Below are 21,671 nucleotides of genomic sequence, written 5' to 3' on the forward strand. Positions count from 1 at the left end.
GACACCCGTTCTGGCTCTTCGTTGGTCCGTTCACTCAGTTTTTTATTACAGAGGTTAGCTAACTCTCTTATCTACCAGGCTGAGCTACGACGCCGGCGCCCACTTGACTATCCGTGCACGACTCACAGACAGACCCAAACTTCTATACGTTGTCAACCATGCGTCTACGACCTGGGCTCGTACATCCATTAAATGTATTCCCGCACAGGTCAGACGTTGTATATGAAAGTCGCTTGCCCGGACATGCATGCACGTCCAAAGGCGCTTCGTATCGTAATCAGAATAACGCATGCATTGCAAAATCGTATTTCTCTGTCGATATCGGGCAAGCTACTTTCAAGTACAGCGTCTGACCTGTGCGCGAATAAACATAATGGATGTAAGAGTCCAGGTCGTAGACGCCTGCATGACGAGATATGGAAGTTTCGATTTGGCTCTGAGTCGTACACCGATAGCCAAATGATAGAGCGACCGCTAGCGATAAGCGGGAAATGTGGGTTCGAGTCCCGGTCCAGCACATTCCATTCTACAGCTGATGTCACTAATCATAATTGCGAATACATTTAATGTATTTCATAACGGCTGTAGTCGCCGCAGAGCCTGTTCCTTTGGACGTACATGCATGGATGCACCTGTCGGAGGAGGATGGGGAGCAGGCAGTTACGGACTTTTTCATGCAGCAGGACACGGTGTGTTTCCAGACGGGTATCTTCAATCCGGTGCGTCCGTGGGAGGATTGCCTCAAAACTCACGGCGACTTTACCTGATTGGCCAACTGTTTCTGGACTACTCCGGCTTCTAATGGAAACTTCGTGACCACCTCTTATAATAAATATGAAATCTGTCGCGGATATCTAAAAGGAATTTTCAGCTTCTGCTACAAATTGAAGAGTTTGTAAATACAAAATTATTTCACTTAATCAACCAGCAACTCAGAATAATCTGGCTAGAAACGGAAAACCTAAATAGCTGCAGGAAGCGAGCTGAATCCCCCTCAGGATTTTCTCAAAGCTGTTAATCTTCTATTCCGTTCATGGACACGGAACACATTCAGTTTCTATATGAAGATGGTATCTGTTCTTTCGGACATGATCTTCTTCAGTGCGGATCCACTCACATTGCTCAAACTCTTACGGGAATCGGTAGATTGACTACCGTGAGTAATGTGAGCAGGGGCTCTACAAATGAAGTGTGTGGACAGTAAGTTGGAAATGTGGGCCTCACGGGGAGCGTGCCAGAGACAAGTCGCTGCAGTCGCTCTATCCTCAGTATCCTCGGTGGCTCAGTGGAAAGCCGTCACGGTAGCTCAGCGTGTTCGGTCAGAGGGTTAGCTGCCCTCTGTAATATAAAAAAAAACTGAGTTAATGGATGAACGACGAACTTAAACGGGTGTCTTACAACGTCCGCCCCGAGCAGATGCAACGAACGAAAACGAACAAAAATGAGATTTAAAAAAAGTCGAATAGAGCGTCTGCCCTGTAAGCAAGATATGTCGGGTTCGAGTCCCTATCGCGGCACACATTTTCAATTGTCTTTGTTGGTATATATCAACGGCTGTAATCAGCTAATGGTCCAGATTTCATTGTAATTTCAACATTCTATTTCTGTCGGTGCACTGTCATCTACCTCAAAAACTTTTTTCCGGTGATGGTGATCTTGACGAAACAAGAACGTTGTATCCGTATCTGTTATCATGCAGGGTGGTCAGAAATAGTCTGAAAAGCTGATAAGGTTACGGCAGGGTAGGTTGTGCTGAGAAATAAACGGCAAGAAAAAAATTCGAAATGTTAGACCTTTTCCGAGTCAACTGGCCAAATGGCTCTGAGCATTATGGGACTTAACATCTGAGGTCATCAGTCCCCTAGAACTTAGAACAACTTAAACCTAACTAACCTAAGGACATCAGACACATCCATGCCCGAGGCAGGATTCGAACCTGCGACTGTACCGGTCGCGCGGTTCCAGACTGAAGTGCCTAGAACCGCTCGGCCACACCGGCCGGCCCGAGTTAATTAGCATTGAAGTTAGCCAGTCAGGGTGTTGCGCACAAATTCAAGCTGCCCCTCAGAGACGCTGTCACCAAACCTGTTCTTCGTTTGGTTTCCTAATACCCAGCAAGAGAGCGAGTCAAAAACTGGACGAGGGATGGTAGTAAAGATCGAACCCAAGCCAAAGGCTGAGCAGTCGCTTGTGCTGTGATCAATGGTATGAGTACAACTGACACTAACTGAATCTCGCAGGCCGGTTGAATTTGCTCGCACAATGGTCTGAGTGGCTAACGTCAATGCTAGTTAACTCTAAAACGGCGCAGCTTCCCGTATTTTTTTTTCTTAACAAATTTTTCCCAGCGCAACCGACCCTGAAATACACTTACAAGCTTTTCAGACTGTTTCTGACCACTGCACTCGAGTATGGGCAGTTCCCAGAAGTAGAAGTGCAAATAAAAATAATTTAGAACGCAGTCTGGTATAATAGTGCCCTTGACCATATTGTCATATTACAACGAGAAGCGCCCAGTAATAATCATTGTGCCCTTTCTGCCAGACTTCACTGTGAATCTCAGAGTTGGTATAATATGCAGTCTACTCACGACGACAGTAAGAACGGAAAGTGTCATGAGATTTTGTCAACCATGAGCAGGATCTCGAACCATGAATCGTGCTCTCGTGGGTAGCTGAATTTCTGTTGTTCGGACTCAGTGGGGCCTTTCAACGAAGCGAATGCTCAGTTAGTGAGCACACATCTCAGTCATTAACGTACAGTTTCTGACTTTACTTCCCAGGGCTTATCCACTGCAACTTCTGCCTGCCCGTTGTCCGGAGGCGGCGGCCATCATGCTGATGATCCTCAACAACCTAGACCCGGCGGTGGCGCAGTTCCCACATGAGCTCGTCACCTACGGGGGCAACGGACAGGTCTTCTCCAACTGGGCACAGGTGAGAGATACTTTTGCACACGCTTGTTTGAGTTCTTGAGACCAACGTACACACCGTTTCTTAATACACAATGAAATAACCACAGAACAAATGACAGTTCACAAAAAACCTGAACAACCTATGTTGGCGTGAGCGAACGAAACTGATTGTCGAAGAACGATACCAGAAAGTTCGTAAGTCGACGGAAGGTCGTAATCACCACAGCAACAAATAGTTCTTAAAGGATGTGTACAGTCTTCACTCGGCTACCGATGTGACTGTGTAGATGCTGGCCACTGATTTATAAGGGCATTCTGGCCTCTAGGTGGCAGGAGCAGATGACTGGCCGGAGCACCACCTACCACGAGTTGCTGGGTCCACAACCTCTTTGTCTGTCGATAACGTCGATATTTTCCTCATCGATATCAACGTAGCTGTCCGGGTGAGACACAAGAGAGACTGTAGCCTGGTGCCCGGCTGCTAGAACAAACTATTCTACTCTCACCCACTCCAAACATTGTAAAGGGTCTTGACTAACCATTTGCCCAACTCACATCGCATTACCACGTCTACAACGGTTTCCGTGAACTGTAGAGAAATCATGACCACAGCAATGACGAAGAAAAAAAAAGGAAGTAATTCGAAGAAAATGTGATAAATGGTGGATCACACAATGCATTTATTTAACTTGGCTTTCAGATTTTCATTGCAGTCATCATCAATAGAATTTGTGGTGTACTGAAATAACAAGAAGATGATTATGAAGCAATAAACTCAGAACTGACTCAGTACACGCCTTTAGCCAATTACAGCTTACCGAACATTGATTATATAATGAGCCACGTGAAGATTTCATCCGTTTCACTGCCAGAGACGAACAGACAGAAGTCTTGAAATTTCTCTACCGTGTCGGAAACACGAAGGCTGACTTTTTCGTGCATGACCAGAAAATCAATCACATCTTGTCCGGAGTTGTAAATAATACGTACGATCCACAGGCAAGACCTACGCAACAATACAGAAGTTCACAATCTTGGACATGACTGTTAACAGCAACTGTGAGTAAGATTCAATTAATAAAGTAAATAGTCGGTCGGTTGCCGGAAGTTTATTTATTTAAATTTTACCTAGGTTTCGACACTGATATCAGTATCTTCTTCAGATTTACCTTATGTTATCAAAAAATTATAACAAAACAAACAATTATTTCTAGCTGCCAGTTATGATGTAAAATAATTAAAAATTCTCTGAAGTAACAACTTACTCGGATAGATCACTTAAATCGGTTTACATGAATCACGACCTAACCACCTCAGGCCACAAGCAGTAGTTATAATTAAAACTATCATTAACACTGTAAGAATAAATTACATACAGAGCTTCCGTAAAGCACACCGTAGAACGCGACACATGTTGCGAGCAGATGCCGTAAAAAAGTGTGTATCGTACAAAATGACATTCGATGGACTGTCAATATTTTACATCCAAGAAACTGGAAGGGCATTTAATATTAGGTATAAAGAACATCTTTTAGGCAAAAAAATTTGAAACTGCATCATTTTACTTTCACAGAACACTTGCTGAGGTCAGGCCATAATCTAAAGAACCGTAGGTCGTGGTGGTGGTTAGTGTTTAACGTCCCGTCGACAACGAGGTCATTACAGACGGAGCGCAAGCTCGGGTTAAGGAAGGATTGGGAAGGAAATCGGCCGTGCCCTTTCAAAGGAACCATCCCGGCATTTGCCTGAAACGATTTAGGGAAATCACGGAAAACCTAAATCAGGATGGCCGGAGACGGGATTGAACCGTCGTCCTCCCGAATGCGAGTCCAGTGTGCTAACCACTGCGCCACCTCGCTCGGTAAAGAACCGTAGAAATTGATATCTTGCATAAAGGAAAGAAAGGACGGAGATGAGTTATATAAAAAGATTTAGAGATTTTTAGATACACAATAAGAAAAGACGGCCGTCTTTTAAATGAACAGTTATGATTGAGAAACAGAGGCTTCTTTAATAATTTCAAACCGTTACTTGCGACTGTGTAAATATTTTGCGGTTCCTTGTTGTCAGAACCACTTCCTCTTTCGTAAGCATTGTCTTTCTCATAGACAATATCCTAATATTTTCCGTTATTTTCACTAGATGGCATTAGCCTTTACTAGGCTGGTTTGAAAAAAAAAAAAAAAAAAAAAAGGGCACTCATACCCATTTTTCTTAACGTCATATTTAGAGATTTAATTTCCTCTGTAACTCCTTACCAGAGAAGCATGCAATTTACTTCTAAAATAGATTTTTGTACCTATATGTTATGATAAAATATAGTAGTCAGTTCATTTAAGACTAGATGGTACTTTTTTACTTTTCATTTCAATTACCTGTTATTATTTTATTCACTGTTACGCTGTTTTGTACTAGTAGCAACATAGATTATTATCTCTTTGGTACAACGGTATGTCGGTGCAGAAAGAGAGCTTTTTATTACGGCATCAGCTCACATCGCGTTCTACGGTAGTTAATGAAAGCAGTGTAGCAACACGGTCTGATCACATTACTGTGAACACCGTCTATGTTCGACGTTAAGGTAAATAACCACTCACAGACGGAAGGGGGTAGCAACAGCAGTGGAGGGTATATAAAGTGTGTCGGGGAGGACGCGGACAATAGTACAGTCATAATAATGCTGAAACGGAGCGATTTATCTGACTTCGAAAAGGACACGGCTTTCGGCCCAACGGCGGAAACATTTCCGAAACGGCTGTGCTTTCAAACCGTTGGCGTTCCGCCCTAGTTACAGTGGTAAAGTGAAGTGGCGTTATCCAAAACCAGAGCTGAGGAAATTGTGGTGCACCACGGGCCATAGATGACAGGGGTGAGCCGCGAAGATGTGCCCGGCGAATAGACGTCCAGCTATTGACAACTGACCAAGCACTTACAAGGGAACCTCCCCATCGCACCCCCCTCAGATTTAGTTATAAGTTAGCACAGTGGATAGGCCTTGAAAAACTGAAAACAGATCAATTGAGAAAACAGGAAGAAGTTGTGTGGAACTGTGAAAAAATAAGCAAAATATACAAACTGAGTAGTTTATGGGATGATAGGCAACGACAAGGACAATGGGAACGCTGGAGCGCCGTGGTCTCGTGGTAACGTGAGCAGCTGCGGAACGAAAGGTCTTTGGCTCAAATCTTCCATTGAGTAAAAAGTTTAATTTTTTATTTTCAGTTTATGTGACAAACTCTTATGTTTTCATCACATTTTTGGGAGTGATTATCACATCCACAAGAAAACCTAAATCGGGCAAGGTAGAAGAATCTTTCTACCCCTTCGCCAAGTGTACAAATTAGGTGGGTCGACATCATATTCCTGTCATGTGACGCACATGCCGTCACAAGTGTCGTATAGAATATATCAGATGTGTTTTCCTGTGGAGAAATCGGTTGACCTATGACCTTGCGATCAAATGTTTTCGGTTCCCATTGGAGAGGCACGTCCTTTCGTCTACTAATCACAGTTTTGCGGTGCGGTCGCAAAACACAGACACTAAACTTATTACAGTGAACAGAGACGTCAATGAACGAACGGACAGATAATAACTATAAAAAAATAAAGAAAATAAAATTTTCACTCGAGGGAAGACTTGAACCAAGGACCTCACGTTTAGCATCTGCTCACGCTACCACGGGACCACGACGCTTCTCAGCTCACTTTCTCCATGATGTTGCATATGCGACCCGTGGACTACTCAGTTTGTGTATTTTGCTTATTTTTTCACAGTTCCACACAACTTCTTCCTGTTTTCTCAATTGATCTGTGTTCAGTTTATCAAGGCCTATCCACTGTGCCAACTTATAACTAAATCTGAGGGGGGTGCGATGGGGAGGTTCCCTTGTTAGACCAAGGGGCTACCAACAGTGTTTCCTGAACGACCGTTCAGCGAACATATCCGCGTAAGGGTTTCCGCAGATGCTGCAACTTGCACGGCAATGCCGCAACTTGAAGTCCGCTAATTGGTGCAGGAGGGCTTTTCAGTCACGTGTTGTGTTCCAGTGAACCGGTGGCCACAGGCATGCACGGCGTGAAATATCTTAAAGCAAGAACCCTGCAGCCGGGAGGAAGCGTTATGGTGTGCGGAATGTTTTCGTGACTTTCCCTGGCTGACATCGTCATTCTGGAAGGCACAATGGGTCAACACAGATACGCATCTATACTTCGGAACCATGTCCACCGCTACATGCAGTTTGTTTTTACTCAGCATCTACTAGCAGCTCAACGCAACGTGTCAAGTAGCTTGCAGTGTACGTTCAGATAGCCTAAATACCACAACATCTATACCTCGGAACTATGTCCACCTCTACATGCAGTTTGTTTTCACTCGGCATCTACCAGCAGGTCAACCAGACGTTTCAAGCAGCTTGCAGTGTAAGCTCAGATAGCCTAAATACCACAGCACTGTCCGACTGACCAATATCTATTTTTTGACACTGCTTGCATGTGATTCTCTACACACTACTCTGTGCCAAGGGATGTAATTACACATATATTGTAATCAGTGGCATCATTACAACACTTCCTTGCGGTACACTTGAAACTACCTTTCACCCTGTCGATTTTCAAAAATGGCTCTGAGCACTATGGAACTTAACTCCTGTGGTCATCAGTCCCCTAGAACTTAGAACTACTTAAACCTAACTAACTTAAGGACATCACACACATCCATGCCCGAGGCAGGATTCGAACCTGCGACCGTAGCAGTCGCGCGGTTCCGGACTGAGCGCCTGAACCGCTAGACCACCGCGGCCGGCCCTCTCGATTTTGTTCGTTAAGATCGACGTGTTGAGTTCTACCTGCGAGGCAGTCCAGAAGTATGGCGCCCGGTAAGCTCGCATTTTATTTACTAAAAAAAATGGTTCAAATGGCTCTGAGCACTATGGGACTTAACATCTGTGGTCATCAGTCCCCTAGAACTTAGAACTACTTAAACCTAACTAACCTGAGGACATCACACACGTCCATGCCCGAGGCAGGATTCGAACCTGCGACCGTAGTAATCGCGCGGTTCCGGACTGCGCGCCTAGAACCGCTAGACCACCGCGGCCGGCATTTACTAAAAGGCAGCACGGAAATGTACTGAATATCTCGCGGAAATGAAACCGAGCGAGGTGGCTTAGTGATTAGCACACTGGACTCGCATTCGAGAGGACGACGATTCAAAACCACGTCCGCCCATCCCTGATTTAGATTTTCCGTGATTTCCCTAAATCGCTTCTGGCATATGCTGGGATGGTTCCTTTGAAAGGGACGGTTGGTTTCCTTCCGCATCCTTACCTAATCCTATGGGACCGATGACATCGCTATTTGGTCCCATACCCAAAATCAATATGCCAATGTCCGCAGCTCGTGGTCCTAGTATCTATCGTTGCGGCCTCTTGATCACGGCCGGGTTGGGGATTTTCTCTGCCTGTTTGTGCTGTCCTCATCACATCATCATTATCATCATCATCATATGTGACAGTGGCTAGATTGGACTGCGTAAAAAAATTGGAATGTGTAAACATTGTGACTTTGTACGGGCGCTGATGACCGCGTAGTTGAGCGCCCCACAAACCAAACATAATCATCAAAATCAACCAACCAACCGGAAATCGAGGAACACGACAGGAGCGGTTGTCTACGGCTCTCTGGATCTCGTAGACGAGCAGAGCGAGCTGACCGTCCCAAGGCCTCTGTCAGCGAATCCATTTTAATTTTTGATATAGGAGATTTTCTTTCTCCAGAAACGTGAGTGTAAACCATGTTGCATGTTCCAAATGCTTGTAATTCGAAGAGCTTTATGACTTTGCTGCACTAATATCACACAGGCTAATAGGAATGCTTTTGTAGAGAAGTAGGGGAAGCGGTGAGTTTCTGTATGTACCGCGTGTCGTGTGCAGTTCTGGCTGGTGATGCGCTATCTGTCTTCGCTGGAGCGCGACCAGACGCTGGTGCTGTACTCGGGCCACCCGCTGGGGGTGTTCCCGTCGCCCGCGTCGGCGCCGCGGCTCGTCATCACCAACGGTATGGTGGTGCCCAACTACTCCACCAGGAAGCACTACGACGACATGTTTGCACTCGGAGTCACCATGTGAGTACAGAAAACATTTCACTAGCTTTTGGGTTGTACAAGGACGCGGTGAAAAGAAGTACCTCTGAATTTTTTATTCTGTTCTCAATATCTGTTGTGGTATTACGCGTCATGTACAGGGTGTCAGTTATTGAACTATATGAAATAAAATCGCCATAACTTTTGAACAGTTTGCGTTACGACGGTCAAATTACACGACTGGCCGCGGAGCATGATGGGAATTATTACGAACATTGTTGTTTGTTTAGTGACGAAGCTCACTTTCATTTGGACGGGTTCGTCAATAAGCAGATTTGCCGCATTTGGAGGACTGAGAATTCTCATTTTGCGATCGAGAAGTCTCTTCACCCTCAACAGGTGACTATGTGATGTGCAATGTCCAGTCATTGATTAATCGGTGCGATATGCCTTGATGGCACAGTGACTACCGAATGGCATGTGAAGGTTTTGGAAGATGATTTCCTCCCCATTATCCAAAGTGACACTCATTTCGACACAATTAAAATCCCTGGGCTAGCAGTACTGAGAGGATGAGATTATATTTGTGGAATGGGGCCATAATAAGTTACTGTCAGTTGCTCTCAACATACAAACTTTATTTGTTAAAACACACAATCACACAAGCAAGAATCAAAAACTCTCAAGGTTTTAACGAAAGACCTCCTTTGATTTATCGGCTGAAGGCCACATCGATAATCCAAGGCACAAGGCCTAAGCAAGAAATTGAGGTACAGGAGTTCTTCTGGAGGCTTCACTTCTTTAGAAAATTTTTTTTATCTTCAATATGAATAGGCTGATGGCCTTAGCTTAAATTTTTCCTATAGAACTCGGCTGAAGGAAACACATTAATCAAGAACAGTGTTACGGCTTAAGGCAGATACAAAGATTTTCAATGTTTAATCTAAATAGCTTGAAAACTCGGCTGAAGGCCGCATATCAACAAAACAAGTTAACGGCCTAAGGCCTAGGAAAAAGAGCTTTCAATTTGAAAAGGCTGAAGGTCTTATCTTAAAATATTTCGTGTAAAACTCGGCTGAAGCCCTCATACTAAAAATAACAATCTTATGGCGTAAGGGCAAGACAAGGATTTTGAATTTTGAATTTAAGAGAGATTACAACTCGGCTGAGGCCACACACCATGCAGAGAACAATTTTACGGCTTAAGGCCTAAAAGAAAGAGATTCTAAATTTCAACTAAAATAGGCTAAAGGCATTATACTAAAATGCTTCACATGAAACTCGGCTGAAGGCCACATACGAAACTCAAACAGTCTCACGCCTTAATGCCCAGACAAAAAATTTCAAATTTTTAATTTAAGCTGAAAATATTTCTTATGCATTAAGGCCTAGACAAAAATTTTCAACTTTTGATTTGAAAATGCTGAAAACTCGGCTGAAGGCCACATTCCAAACAAGAAACAATTTCTTTTTTTTAATGACTTAAGGCCTAAGAAGAAAAGCCATGCAATTTTAATAAGCTAAACCTCGAATGAAGGCCACATAGAGTACTTAAGACTAAAAATGAAATCACTATGTAAAACACAAGGAGCGGTGCTCAGAAGGTGCCAAGGGTCGACCTCGGAAGGTAACACTAACGCACGTGTAGGTGAGATAGGCAGCCAGAACGACAACCTCTTAATCGGAAGGCAACCCAACCGAAAGCCAGCCGACGAACTAAACAACAAGATCAGTTCTACTCCACCCGATCAGCAAAACGACAACAAGATGTCAATAGCACAACGTTCTGGATACTGGTGCCCAATCCAGCCAAGTCAGTATAAACGCCCAAAACTACCAACAACACCTCAGCTGTCGAACTACACGCCGTGCTGGACGAGGAAAATACACTGCTGAAAACTAAGTCAACGACCAGGGCAGGTTATGGGAACGTCAACGGCCACAAGGCAGAAGATACCGGTGGTATACTTCATTAATGAAGGAATGAATTAAATCAAGTTAAACACCACACAGGAAGACGGTTGCAATTCTAGCCGACTTTAATGCACACACGTTGTTGCTCGCGGGAATCTCCCACAAAGCGCCAACCAGGATCAAGCGAAGAGATGTGATAGCAGTTGGGGCTTGATAGTAGGTTAAGTGAGCACTCAACTTTAGTGTGCAGGATCGGTGGGCGACGATCTTCCTAACCCTCATAAGAAGCGCCTCACAACTCCAACCGCACGTGCACGCCGCCAGCGGCTCCGGCCTGACTCCATGCCACGGAGACGTCCTCGCTACTCTGCCCCACCCGACTGCCACGCACGGCACACCCGGAAAATATATGCGCCACACCAAAGATAATACAGCAGTACTAGTATCGATAGACGCTGTTGCTGCCACTAACGGAGAGAAGACAGCAACGTTATGGGGGTAACCAAAGAAGAAATAAGACAGTATTGGACTGCAACCAATGATAAAAAGCAAGGCATGAGGCGAACCAGCCACGGCTCAACGATGTGGCTCATGCAAGACGGAGCTCGACCCCATCGAAGCAGGAGAGTGTTTGATTTCCTGAAGAAGCACTTTGGAAACCTCATTCTGGCTCTGGGGTACACAGAAACCATTGGCATGGGCCTCTATTGGCCGCCATATTCTCCGTATCCGAACACATGGGACTCCTTTTTGTGGAGCTGTGTTAAATGCAAGGTTTACAGAAATAACGCCAAAACCATTGCTGAGCTGAAAACAGCAATCCAGGAAGTCATCGACAGCGTCGATGTCTCGACACTTCGGCAGGTCATGCAGAATATCGCTATTCACCAAAGCCACGTCATCACCAATGATGGCAGGCAAGTCGAACATGCCATAACCGAAACCCGAACATCTGTACTGACGTTTACATGTTGAGTAAAGTGTGTGCACGCGGAAGTTTGTAACTAATTTACGTAATTTTCATATAGTTCAGTAATTGTCACCATGCATATTACTCGACCGACTTTCCCCCTTCGCTGGGGGATATCAAATTGCAGCGTGTAACCTGTCGCTGTGCAACGTAATTTTGTCTGTGCGTGAGAAATAGCGGGCTGTAATCCCCCAGTAAACTGAAGCTACGAATTATAAGAGTTCTTTCACACATGGACCACTCTCTCTTTCAGCATGACAATGCTAGACCACAGACGAGCGCTGCAACTAGGTGGTTCAAATGGCTCTAAGCACTATGGGACTTAACATCTGAGGTCATCAGTCCCGTAGACTCAGAACTACTTAAACCTAACTAACCTAAGGACATCACACACATCCATGCCCGAGGCAGGATTCGAACCTGCGACCGCAGCAACCGCGTGGTTCCGGACTGAAGTGCCTAGAACCACTCGGCCACAACGGCCGGCAGCGCTTCAACATCTGCCACACTACGACACCTTGGGTTCACTGTTGCCGTTCATCCTCCACACATTCCCGATTTCGTCCCATCCCTTTTTAAACTGTTTCCAAAACTTAGTGAACATCTTAGAGGACTTCTCTTTGGCAGTAATGAAGTAGAGGTCTGGTTGTGGCTCCGCCAACAAAGTCAGCATTCTACAGTGTCAACAAACTAGTCTCTCGTTGGGAGAAATGTGTTCGTCGCTAGGGTGATTATAATGAGAAATAAATATGTGGACAGAAAGAATAAATATATACAATGTCAATACACGTCGTTTTATTTAAAAGCTTTATGAATACTCACATAAAAAATTCGGAAGCATTACGTTTCAACCCACCCTCGCAGCTGGGTCCCGAAACTTTATCTTTGCCTTTAACGATCGATGGTCTCGTAAAAAAAAACCTACGCAGTTTTTCGGAAGACCGATTAACTTGGTTAACCCATCAATATTTTATGGATTCCATTGAAGCTATCCTCTGCAGAGTGTTATGCCATGACCTGCCTTTTCGATGAAAGAGGCTTGTTTCCTTGCTCTTTCATTTCTTCGTCGCCTGTTTTCCGTTTCAAAACACACAATATTTACTTCACTCGTATCTCTGAGATATTAACGATCTTCATTATATATAGATTCGGACACTTTCGTAAGCTCGTTCATCAACCACTGCATCTGAAACTTAATCTATGGTGAGCGGTTGGTTCTTGGCCTACCACGTGATTTGGCTGTTGTGAAAGCCACATGCTTGCTTTTCCAAAAGAAGGTCAGCCATTCTGGTTACATACAGTTTCGTGTTCATTGCCATGAAGCGTAAAGACGAATCTGGATGTGGACCTATATTTGAAGGAGAACGGTGTTCTGATGAAATTACCGGTAATACCGTGCCAGTTTATTTACTGGGCTGAGTTATGTTCCACAATTTGAGGTCAGGTCGTGCTTTTGTATCATTCCGCGATTCGTATAATTCCACATATTTACATAAAGTGCTGTATCCTTCAATAGTTTGCGAATTGTTAAGAACTAGCTGCAGAGCCCGGCGTTGCCAGGGATGTTTAATATCTGTCAAAAAAAGCGATTGGTGGGAAGACTTATATTGGACCGACAGTGCTCACCATCGAAGAACATTGCCGAGAACATCAGAGGCACACTCGACTTGGGTACCCCAACAAGTCGGCGGTCGCAGAGCACTGTTTGTCCGAAAATAACAAAATGGACTACCAACATACCAGGGTCCTCGCACAGACATCTAAATATTGGGACAGCGTCGTTAGAGAGGCTATCGAAATTCGTACCAGGGATAGACTCATCAACCGAGATGGCGGCTACAACCTCAGCAGGGCATGGGAACCAGCATTGAGTCTAATTAAAAAGACGCTCACCAAAGGAAACGAACGGGTGACCAGGGCAGTGGAGGCAGTTACACCGACGCCACAACAGACGTCGACGCCAGCGTCTCACCGACCGCTGACGCGCGAGCGCGGACCGCAGAGAGAACGCCTCGCGAGGGGAAGGGATTTAAGACGGCTGCACAACCTCAGGAGTTCAGTTCGTCAGCGCACCTGACGATGTTCGAGCAAGAAATACGCCGGGAGAAACTGAAGAAATACATTGTAAACTTGAGTTTTCCAGTATGCAGTCAATTTTTTAAACTGTTTTTCAGTAATTATTTATTTAATTTACCACCATGGAAGAAATAATATATGTAATTTACAACTGTATGCCAAATTTCTGCTTCTGTACAATATTTTAGAGAAATGCCCTTGTAGCCTCTGCAAACACTATCCAGTTAGGCAGTCCTATTTCATATTACGCAGAGTTTTCAGCTGCAATAATGTCCTTAACCTTGGAGAGTAAAATCATGTGCTTCCGAAAAATGAGGTGGGGGGAGGGTTGACTGTGTAACATCCCATTTCCTGCCTGCACCTGTCCACTATTATGGTGGGAAGGATCAGTTTACTGTTGCAGAGAGAAAGGAGTTTGGCCTGAAGATGATGGCCCAATATTTCCCCAATCTTCTTAAACAGATAGTGGTCAGAGCCGATTAGACTAATTTCAATGGCGAATCATTTCCCCATGACGGCTTTTGTTTTAGAGAATTTCCTCAAAGTCGAAGCACCACCTCACACAGTAGCTAAGCGGCAATCGGTAATGGCCAGTGAGAATGCCTTCAGTTGGTTCCTCATTCTGGTTGGCTGAAAGACATAAAAGTTACATTCCGTGGAGGGGTTTCGGAGTCTCGAATTTGGGGAGTCGGCCGGTAGCTCTCATGAGGCGCTTAGGTGGTGTTGCCTCTGGGTCGGAGGTCTGTTTTGCAGCGCATTACAGAAGTCGTAGGAAGGAAAACCGCGAAATTTCGAAAGTGCGTTCCAGAGCGCGGATTTCAAGTTGAGATATTCCAGTTTTCTAGACGCTTGTTGCCCTGTACAGAGTGTGTAGATGCGCTGTAGACAGGACCTGCAAATTAAGTTATCGAATCAAATAGCTAACTGGGTGATGGTGTTTAGTGAATAAAATGGAGTTGGCGAGGGTTTCCGTGGCAATCTCAGTGCGGTGGTTTTGTGCGACTCTTCCCCTATTTGTTTTGAACTGTTGACCTGCTTTCTTGTCTGAGAATTGTCTGCGTGATCTAGGCGCTCAGTCCGGAACCGCGCGACTGCTACGGTCGCAGGTTCGAACCCTGCCTCGGGCATGGCTGTGTGTGATGTCCTTAGGTTAGTTAGGTTTAAGTAGTTCTAAGTTCTAGGGGACTGATGACCACAGATGTTAAGTCCCATGGTGCTCAGAGCCATTTGAACCATTGTCTGCGTGAGTTCCTCGGAGCCAGCTGGAGGTGGTGTTTGAACTGTTAGCGGTGAACATGTTCCAGTGGAATGATCTCGAAATGTTGCTGAAATGATAAGACTGCTACAGAGATTTTAAGTATTGCATTTGGATTGGCGAGAAATTTAACACGGTTTCGTGGGCCAAAGCGAGGCTGGCGGCCCTTATTTGTGCCAATTTTAAAAATGTAGCAATGCAGAGAATTACGCTGGATTCGCCAACAAATGCTTCAGAATAAATCAGTGGAGCAGTATATCCCTTAATTTATCTCGAGGGCCACGCACCGGCGAGTTTGATTCCGCGCGACGCCACGGGCGCTCAGAAGCACGGACGAAAGGACGGTTTCACCTGGAACACAAAAAAAGGAGGAGAGGGACAGTAGTAGTCAAAGTGCCCTCCGGCACCCGTCGCAATGTGACTTGCAGAATATAGACGTACATGTAGGTCTAGGATCGCGCAGGTATCCCATCAGGTTCCGTAAGCTTCCCTGTACTGAGCAGTTTTTATTAGTTATAATTTCCGCCCTCATGAATATAAATACACTCATACTCATAAATTAAGCTTAATGCTGATACATGGTGAAACATGGTGGGCGTTTTGCGGGTTTAAATCACCTCGGGGTATGACCATGCGGTGCATTTGACCTGCGGTCGTCGCACGGTGGCGCTGGCAGCAGTCCACATACGCAGAGGTGTGTTGGTGCATGTCAGAGTACGGTGTAGCGAGTAAGTGTGCAGACGTTTTCAGTCTTGCTAATTGTGACAGTGTGTTGAAAAGGGTTCAAAGAACACATATTGATGACGTTATGAGGGGTAGAATACCAGGGCGACTAAGGGCTGGTTAAACACAGCAGGTCGTAGCACGGGCCCTCCGTGTGCCACAAAGTGTGATCTCAAGGTTAAGGCAACTATTCTAGCAGACAGTAAACGTGTCCAGGCGGTGCAGTACAGGACGTCCACAGTGTACAACACCACAAGAAGACCGATATCTCACCATCAGTGACCGCAGACGGCCACGGAGTACTGCATGTACCCTTGCTCGGGACCTTACCGCAGCCACTGTAACAGTTGTCTCCACAGTCTATAGACGACTGAAAAGACATGGTTTATTCACCCGGAGACCTGCAAGGTGCATTACATTGACCCCTGGTCACAGGTGAGTCCGTAAAGCCTGGTGTCAAGAACACAGTACATGGTCATTGGAACAGTGGGCCGACCGCTGTGGCCGAGCGGTTCTAGGTGGTTCAGTCCAGAACCACGCTGCTGCTATTGTCGCAGGTTAGAATCCTGCCTCTGGCATGCATCTGTGTGATGTCCTTAGGTTTAAGTAGTTCTAAGTCTAGGGGACTGATGACCTCAGATGTTAAGTCCCATAGTGGTTAGAGCCATTTGAACCATTTGGAACAGTGTCCTTTGGGAAGAGTCCAGGTATAGACTGAACAGTGACTCTCGCCGGGTTTTCATCTGCCGTGAACAAGGCACCAGATACAAACCCCTTAATGTCCTTGAAAGGGACGTATATGGAAGTCGTGGTTTGCTGGTGTGGCGTGGGATTACGATTGGTGTACGTACACCCCTGCATGTCTTTGACAGAGGAACTGTAACAGGTCAGGTGTATCGGGAAGTCGTTTTGTACTAGTATGTCCGCCTTTTCAGGGGTGCAGTGGGTCCCACCTTCCTCCTAATAGATGATAACGCACAGCCTTACCAAGCTGCCACCGTGGAGGAGAACCTTGAAACAGAAGATACCAGGCTAATGGAGTGGCCTGCCTGTTCTGCATACCTAACCCCATCGAGCATGTCTGGGATGCTCTCGATCGACGTATTCAGCACGTCTTCAAACCCCTAGGACACTTCAGGAGCTGCGACAGACACTGGTGCAAGAATGGGAGGCTATACCGCAGCAGCTGCTGACCACCTGTTCCAGAGTATGCCAACCCGTTGTGCGGCCTGTGTGCGTGTGCGTGGTGATCATATCCCATATTGATGTTGGGGTATCTGCGCAGGGAACAGTGGCGTTTTGTAGCATATCTGTTTCGAGACGGTTTTCTCAACTTATCACCAACACCGTGGACTTACAGATCTGTGTCGTGTGTGTTCCCTACGTGGCTATGCTATCACATTCTGCAATTATCCTTAATTTATGAACATGAGTGTATATGAGTTTGGTATTTGCCCGACGATTGAAAACAGGTACTATTGTACGATCTTCACTCTAGAACAGTATCGGAGAATCGAATTCAGTGTTTCGAGCATCTCTGCGTCATCCTCAGTTTAGATACCAGTGTGAACGCAGGGCGGGGGTACAATTTTAGGTAAAATCAAAACTTATCATATTTTGTGTTTTGAAAATGTTACTTTATCATTTATTGAATGCTCCTCGCATTACGCTTTCATGCTTATTTTGGCTTCCTATAATTTTCGTGTGTCAGCGCAGCAACTTCATTCACATTTTTGATGAAGCTGTCTTTACTTTCGTAGCGCCCTTCGACGGTCAACCAAGCCTGGATTTTCCAATGCTTCTCAACTCTGGTTAGCATATACATTATACTGTCCATTTCCTCTCAGAGATGAATGCTTCAGATAACTTTCAGTTTGTTTCGTGCCCTGGATCAGAGTTCAGTAATCTCTGTACTATCTGGATGTCGAACTCTAGCTGTCTGAATGGTTCAGCCAATGATTCTCGTGTTTCATTTCTTGCATTATTACAGTATGGCTGCCACGAATTGTCACGAGAACAATGAAAATATTTTTCGTTTATTGCTCCATCATCAGCCTATTACATCGCATATTGATATAAAATTCAAAGTCAGAAAAAGTAAAGAATTCTTTATCACGTACAGACTGGTGGAAATTTTGTGCCTAATTACAACTTGTAGGACTACGCAGATGATAGGAATCTGCCGGCAAGTCGAAGTTCCATGCTCTGAAATCAGAGATCTACATCCAGGTAGTACAGATTGTCTCACATTCACAGACGTGCGTTACTAGACTGGCAATACCGTATACAGTATCACTGGTGTCACTGAAGCCAGCAATTTAGAGTCCCAATATGGCGGCGAGCGCAAAGGACGCGTAAACAGCTGTTAATTACTGATAAAACAACCGAAAGAAATAGGAATAAACTGATACAACTACGTTACTTTTAGAGTTTTGACATAATGGTCGTGTTTGGCTCTAGTTTTTCGTACAGCAGACAGAAGGTAAAAGGAAAGGAACATGTCTCAATGCAAGCATAACTAAAAACATCTTACGTATTTTTGCTTTTGTGCTATACGTAAGCCTAAATAATTGCATTACCGTTTTTTTCTTATCTGAAACGCCGACCCTGTTGAAATATTCTGTGTATATTTTAAGATGTTCAATAATCTAGTGTTAATAGATGTAGCTCAATGATTTGCTTTTAACTAGTTTCCATCAGCTTCGTCTTTTCTTCGAATAGTATGCTCGTTATTAAAGTGATCCTGTACGTAGAACGTGTTATTTATCTTTGGTAACAAGTGTCTTTATTCATTTTGATGGCTCTTTCGATAACTGCGGTTTCTTTTATATATAGTTACTCTTCTCATAACACGATTCTACGTTATATGTGTTAACTAATACGCACATATTTGCTAAACTGCAGAAATTCTTTAAACCATCTCGTAAAGCCTACAACACCATTCCGTTTCAGAAAACCGAGTTAGTACCACACATAAACTTCCTGACGCCGCCAAACATCAAGCTCCAGTAAATGCAGCGTCTTTATCAGTCTAGTAATGTATGTCTGTACTCACACTGAATATAGTCAGCAGTTTTAATGTAGTCGCGAAGTAAATAGAATATATCAGAGATTATAAACGACCTTAAAATTCTTTGCATCAATATCTGTCAGATTTAAGCAGTAATCTGTAAACTACGCAGACGTCGAACTCCAGATATCAGAATATGGTGGCCGAAGACGCTCGTATTTCGTTTCTTGCCTAATTACAACGTGGCTGCCACGAAATGTCACGAGAACGCAAAATGAAAATACTTTTCGATTCTGCTCCCACATCAGCTTTTTACATCGCATGTCAATATAAAGTTCAAAACCAGATATAGTTAATAAAGAAATCTTTATCATGTACATTCCGGTGTAAACTTTTTGCCTGATTACGACATGGCGAACTATGCAGATGACAAGAATCTGCAGACTTGCTGAAGTTCCATCCTCTGAGATCAAAGATCTACATTCAGGTAGTATAGAGATCACTAAATTTACAGTAACACCTACAAAAAATAAGACAACGTGACACGCAGTGTGTTCCAACAAGAACAAATTCTCAATTGTATGCGAAATACCGTCGCCGGGTGTGTCAGATCAAAAGGTACCACAATTGATACATATATGATGCTCATATATTAACATACTACAGTAAGATGTAACTACAATTACGACATTTCTAACGCAGATCTCAGTTACATCTAATATATAAAACTGTCCACACCAAACGCATCCCAAATAGAAAATACGTAATGTAGTAAGTATAGTATAGTATAGTCATCGATACTTTCATACACATTTGACTCATCCATGCGTAACAGATTTTATGCTGTGTAATAGGTGGCTTATGAAACTGGGCGACGCTCGAAACTAGTCAGCCAATAAATAATTAGCAGATTTCGAAGTAAACATTTAAAAATGTCTTTTCTCCATATTTGAGAGCTACAAAGCGCGACGTTCAAATGGTTCAAATGGCTCTGACAAGGGAACCTCCCCATCGGACCCCCCTCAGACTTAGTTATAAGCTGGCACAGTGGATAGGCCTTGAAAAACTGAACACAGATCAACCAAGAAAACAGGAAGAAGTTGTGTGGAACCGTGAAAAAAATTAGTAAAATATACGAACTTAGTAGTCCATGCGCAAGATAAGCAACATCAAGGGCTGCCCGGGGTGGTCTCGCGGTTCTAGGCGCGCAGTCCGGAACCGTGCGACTGCTACGATCGCAGGTTCGAATCCTGCCTCGGGCATGGATGTGTGTGATGTCCTTAGGTTAGTTAGGTTTAAGTAGTTCTAAGTTCTAGGGGACTGATGACCACAGCAGTTGAGTCCCATAGTGCTCAGAGCCAACATCAAGGAATCACTACAATAAGTTTAGTGTCTGTGTTTTGCGACCGCACCGCAAAACCGTGCGATTAGTAGACGAAAGGACGTGCCTCTCCAATGGGAACCGAAAACATTTGATCGCAAGGTCATAGGTCAACCGATTCCTCCACGGGAAAACACGTCTGATATATTCTATACGACACTGGTGACGGCATGTGCGTCACATGACAGGAATATGTTGTCGACCCACCTAACTTGTACACTTAGCGAATGGGTAAAAAGATTCTTCTACCTTGCCCGATTTAGGTTCTCTTGTGGATGTGATAATCACCCCCAAAAAAGTGATGAAAAAATAAGAGTTTGTCACATAAACTGAAAATAAAAAATTAAACTTTTCACTTGAGGGAAGACTTGAACCTAGGACCTCTCATTCCGTAGCTGATCTCGCTAACCACGGGACCACGGTGCTCCTTGACGCCCAGTGTCCTTGATGTTGCCTATCTTTGCATGGACTACTCAGTTTGTATATTTTACTAATTTTTTTCACAGTTCCACATAACTTCTTCCTGTTTTCTCGATTGATCTGTATTCAGTTTTTCGAGGCCTATCCACTGTGCCAACTTATAACTAAATCTGAGGGGAGTGCGATGGGGAGGTTCTCTTGTGAGAACTATGGGACTTAACATGCGAGGTCATCAGTTCCCTAGAACTTAGAACTACTTAAACCTAACCTAAGGACATCACACACATCCATGCTCGAGGCAGGTTTCGAACCTGCGACCGTAGCAGTCGCGCGTTTCCAGACTGAAGCGCCTAGAAACGCTCGGTCACCGCGGCCGGCTAAAGGGCGACATACTGAAAGCGTATATAAACTATTCTGCTGTTTCTCTTAATATTCAGTAGATGTAATCACTAATGTTAAAACAGGCTTATGTAAGTCTTTGGATTACCTGAGCCACAATGTAGCCGTTAGAAGCCGGTTCCGTAAATTGTCCACGGTAGTTTACAGAACAAGCATTTAGTACGATCCCATATGAATTCTATGTGCGGCATCTGATTTAATCGCGTTACATGTTAAAAAAAATCCCGTTACTCTCCCAACACCCTGCACATATTATTTGTCGATATCATCCTAGTAGCCACAGGAAGTGCAACCCATATATTGCATAATATCGCGGCCCCATGACAGCAACTGGACATAGGCAAATTTTTGTCATCGATCTTGGATGTAGCACATTTGTGCAACACAGTTGTGCCCACAACATACCCAGCTTTTGCGGCAATACCCTCATGTCTTCCTGAGATTTGCTGTTTCTGTGAATTTTTCAGCACTTACGAAAAATGCCTGCACACTGAAGAATTCTAGCTCTGCCAACTTTTGTTTTGCCAAAC

At 44.4% G+C, this 21,671-nt stretch overlaps 1 protein-coding gene across 1 annotated transcript in view; it reads left to right on the forward strand.

Moving 5' to 3' along the window:
* LOC124616326 (urocanate hydratase-like) overlaps nucleotides 1–21,671 on the forward strand; it is a 424,523-nt gene that overhangs the window by 40,526 nt on the left and 362,326 nt on the right. Inside the window, exons 3-4 of the mRNA XM_047144631.1 lie at nucleotides 2,783–2,936; nucleotides 8,845–9,035. Coding sequence (XP_047000587.1) covers nucleotides 2,783–2,936; nucleotides 8,845–9,035 — 345 coding nt within the window. The remainder of the gene's footprint in view (nucleotides 1–2,782; nucleotides 2,937–8,844; nucleotides 9,036–21,671) is intronic.

The sequence above is a fragment of the Schistocerca americana genome, chromosome 5 (assembly GCF_021461395.2).
Source record: "Schistocerca americana isolate TAMUIC-IGC-003095 chromosome 5, iqSchAmer2.1, whole genome shotgun sequence".
In the NCBI taxonomy this organism is placed as follows: Eukaryota; Metazoa; Arthropoda; class Insecta; order Orthoptera; family Acrididae; genus Schistocerca; species Schistocerca americana.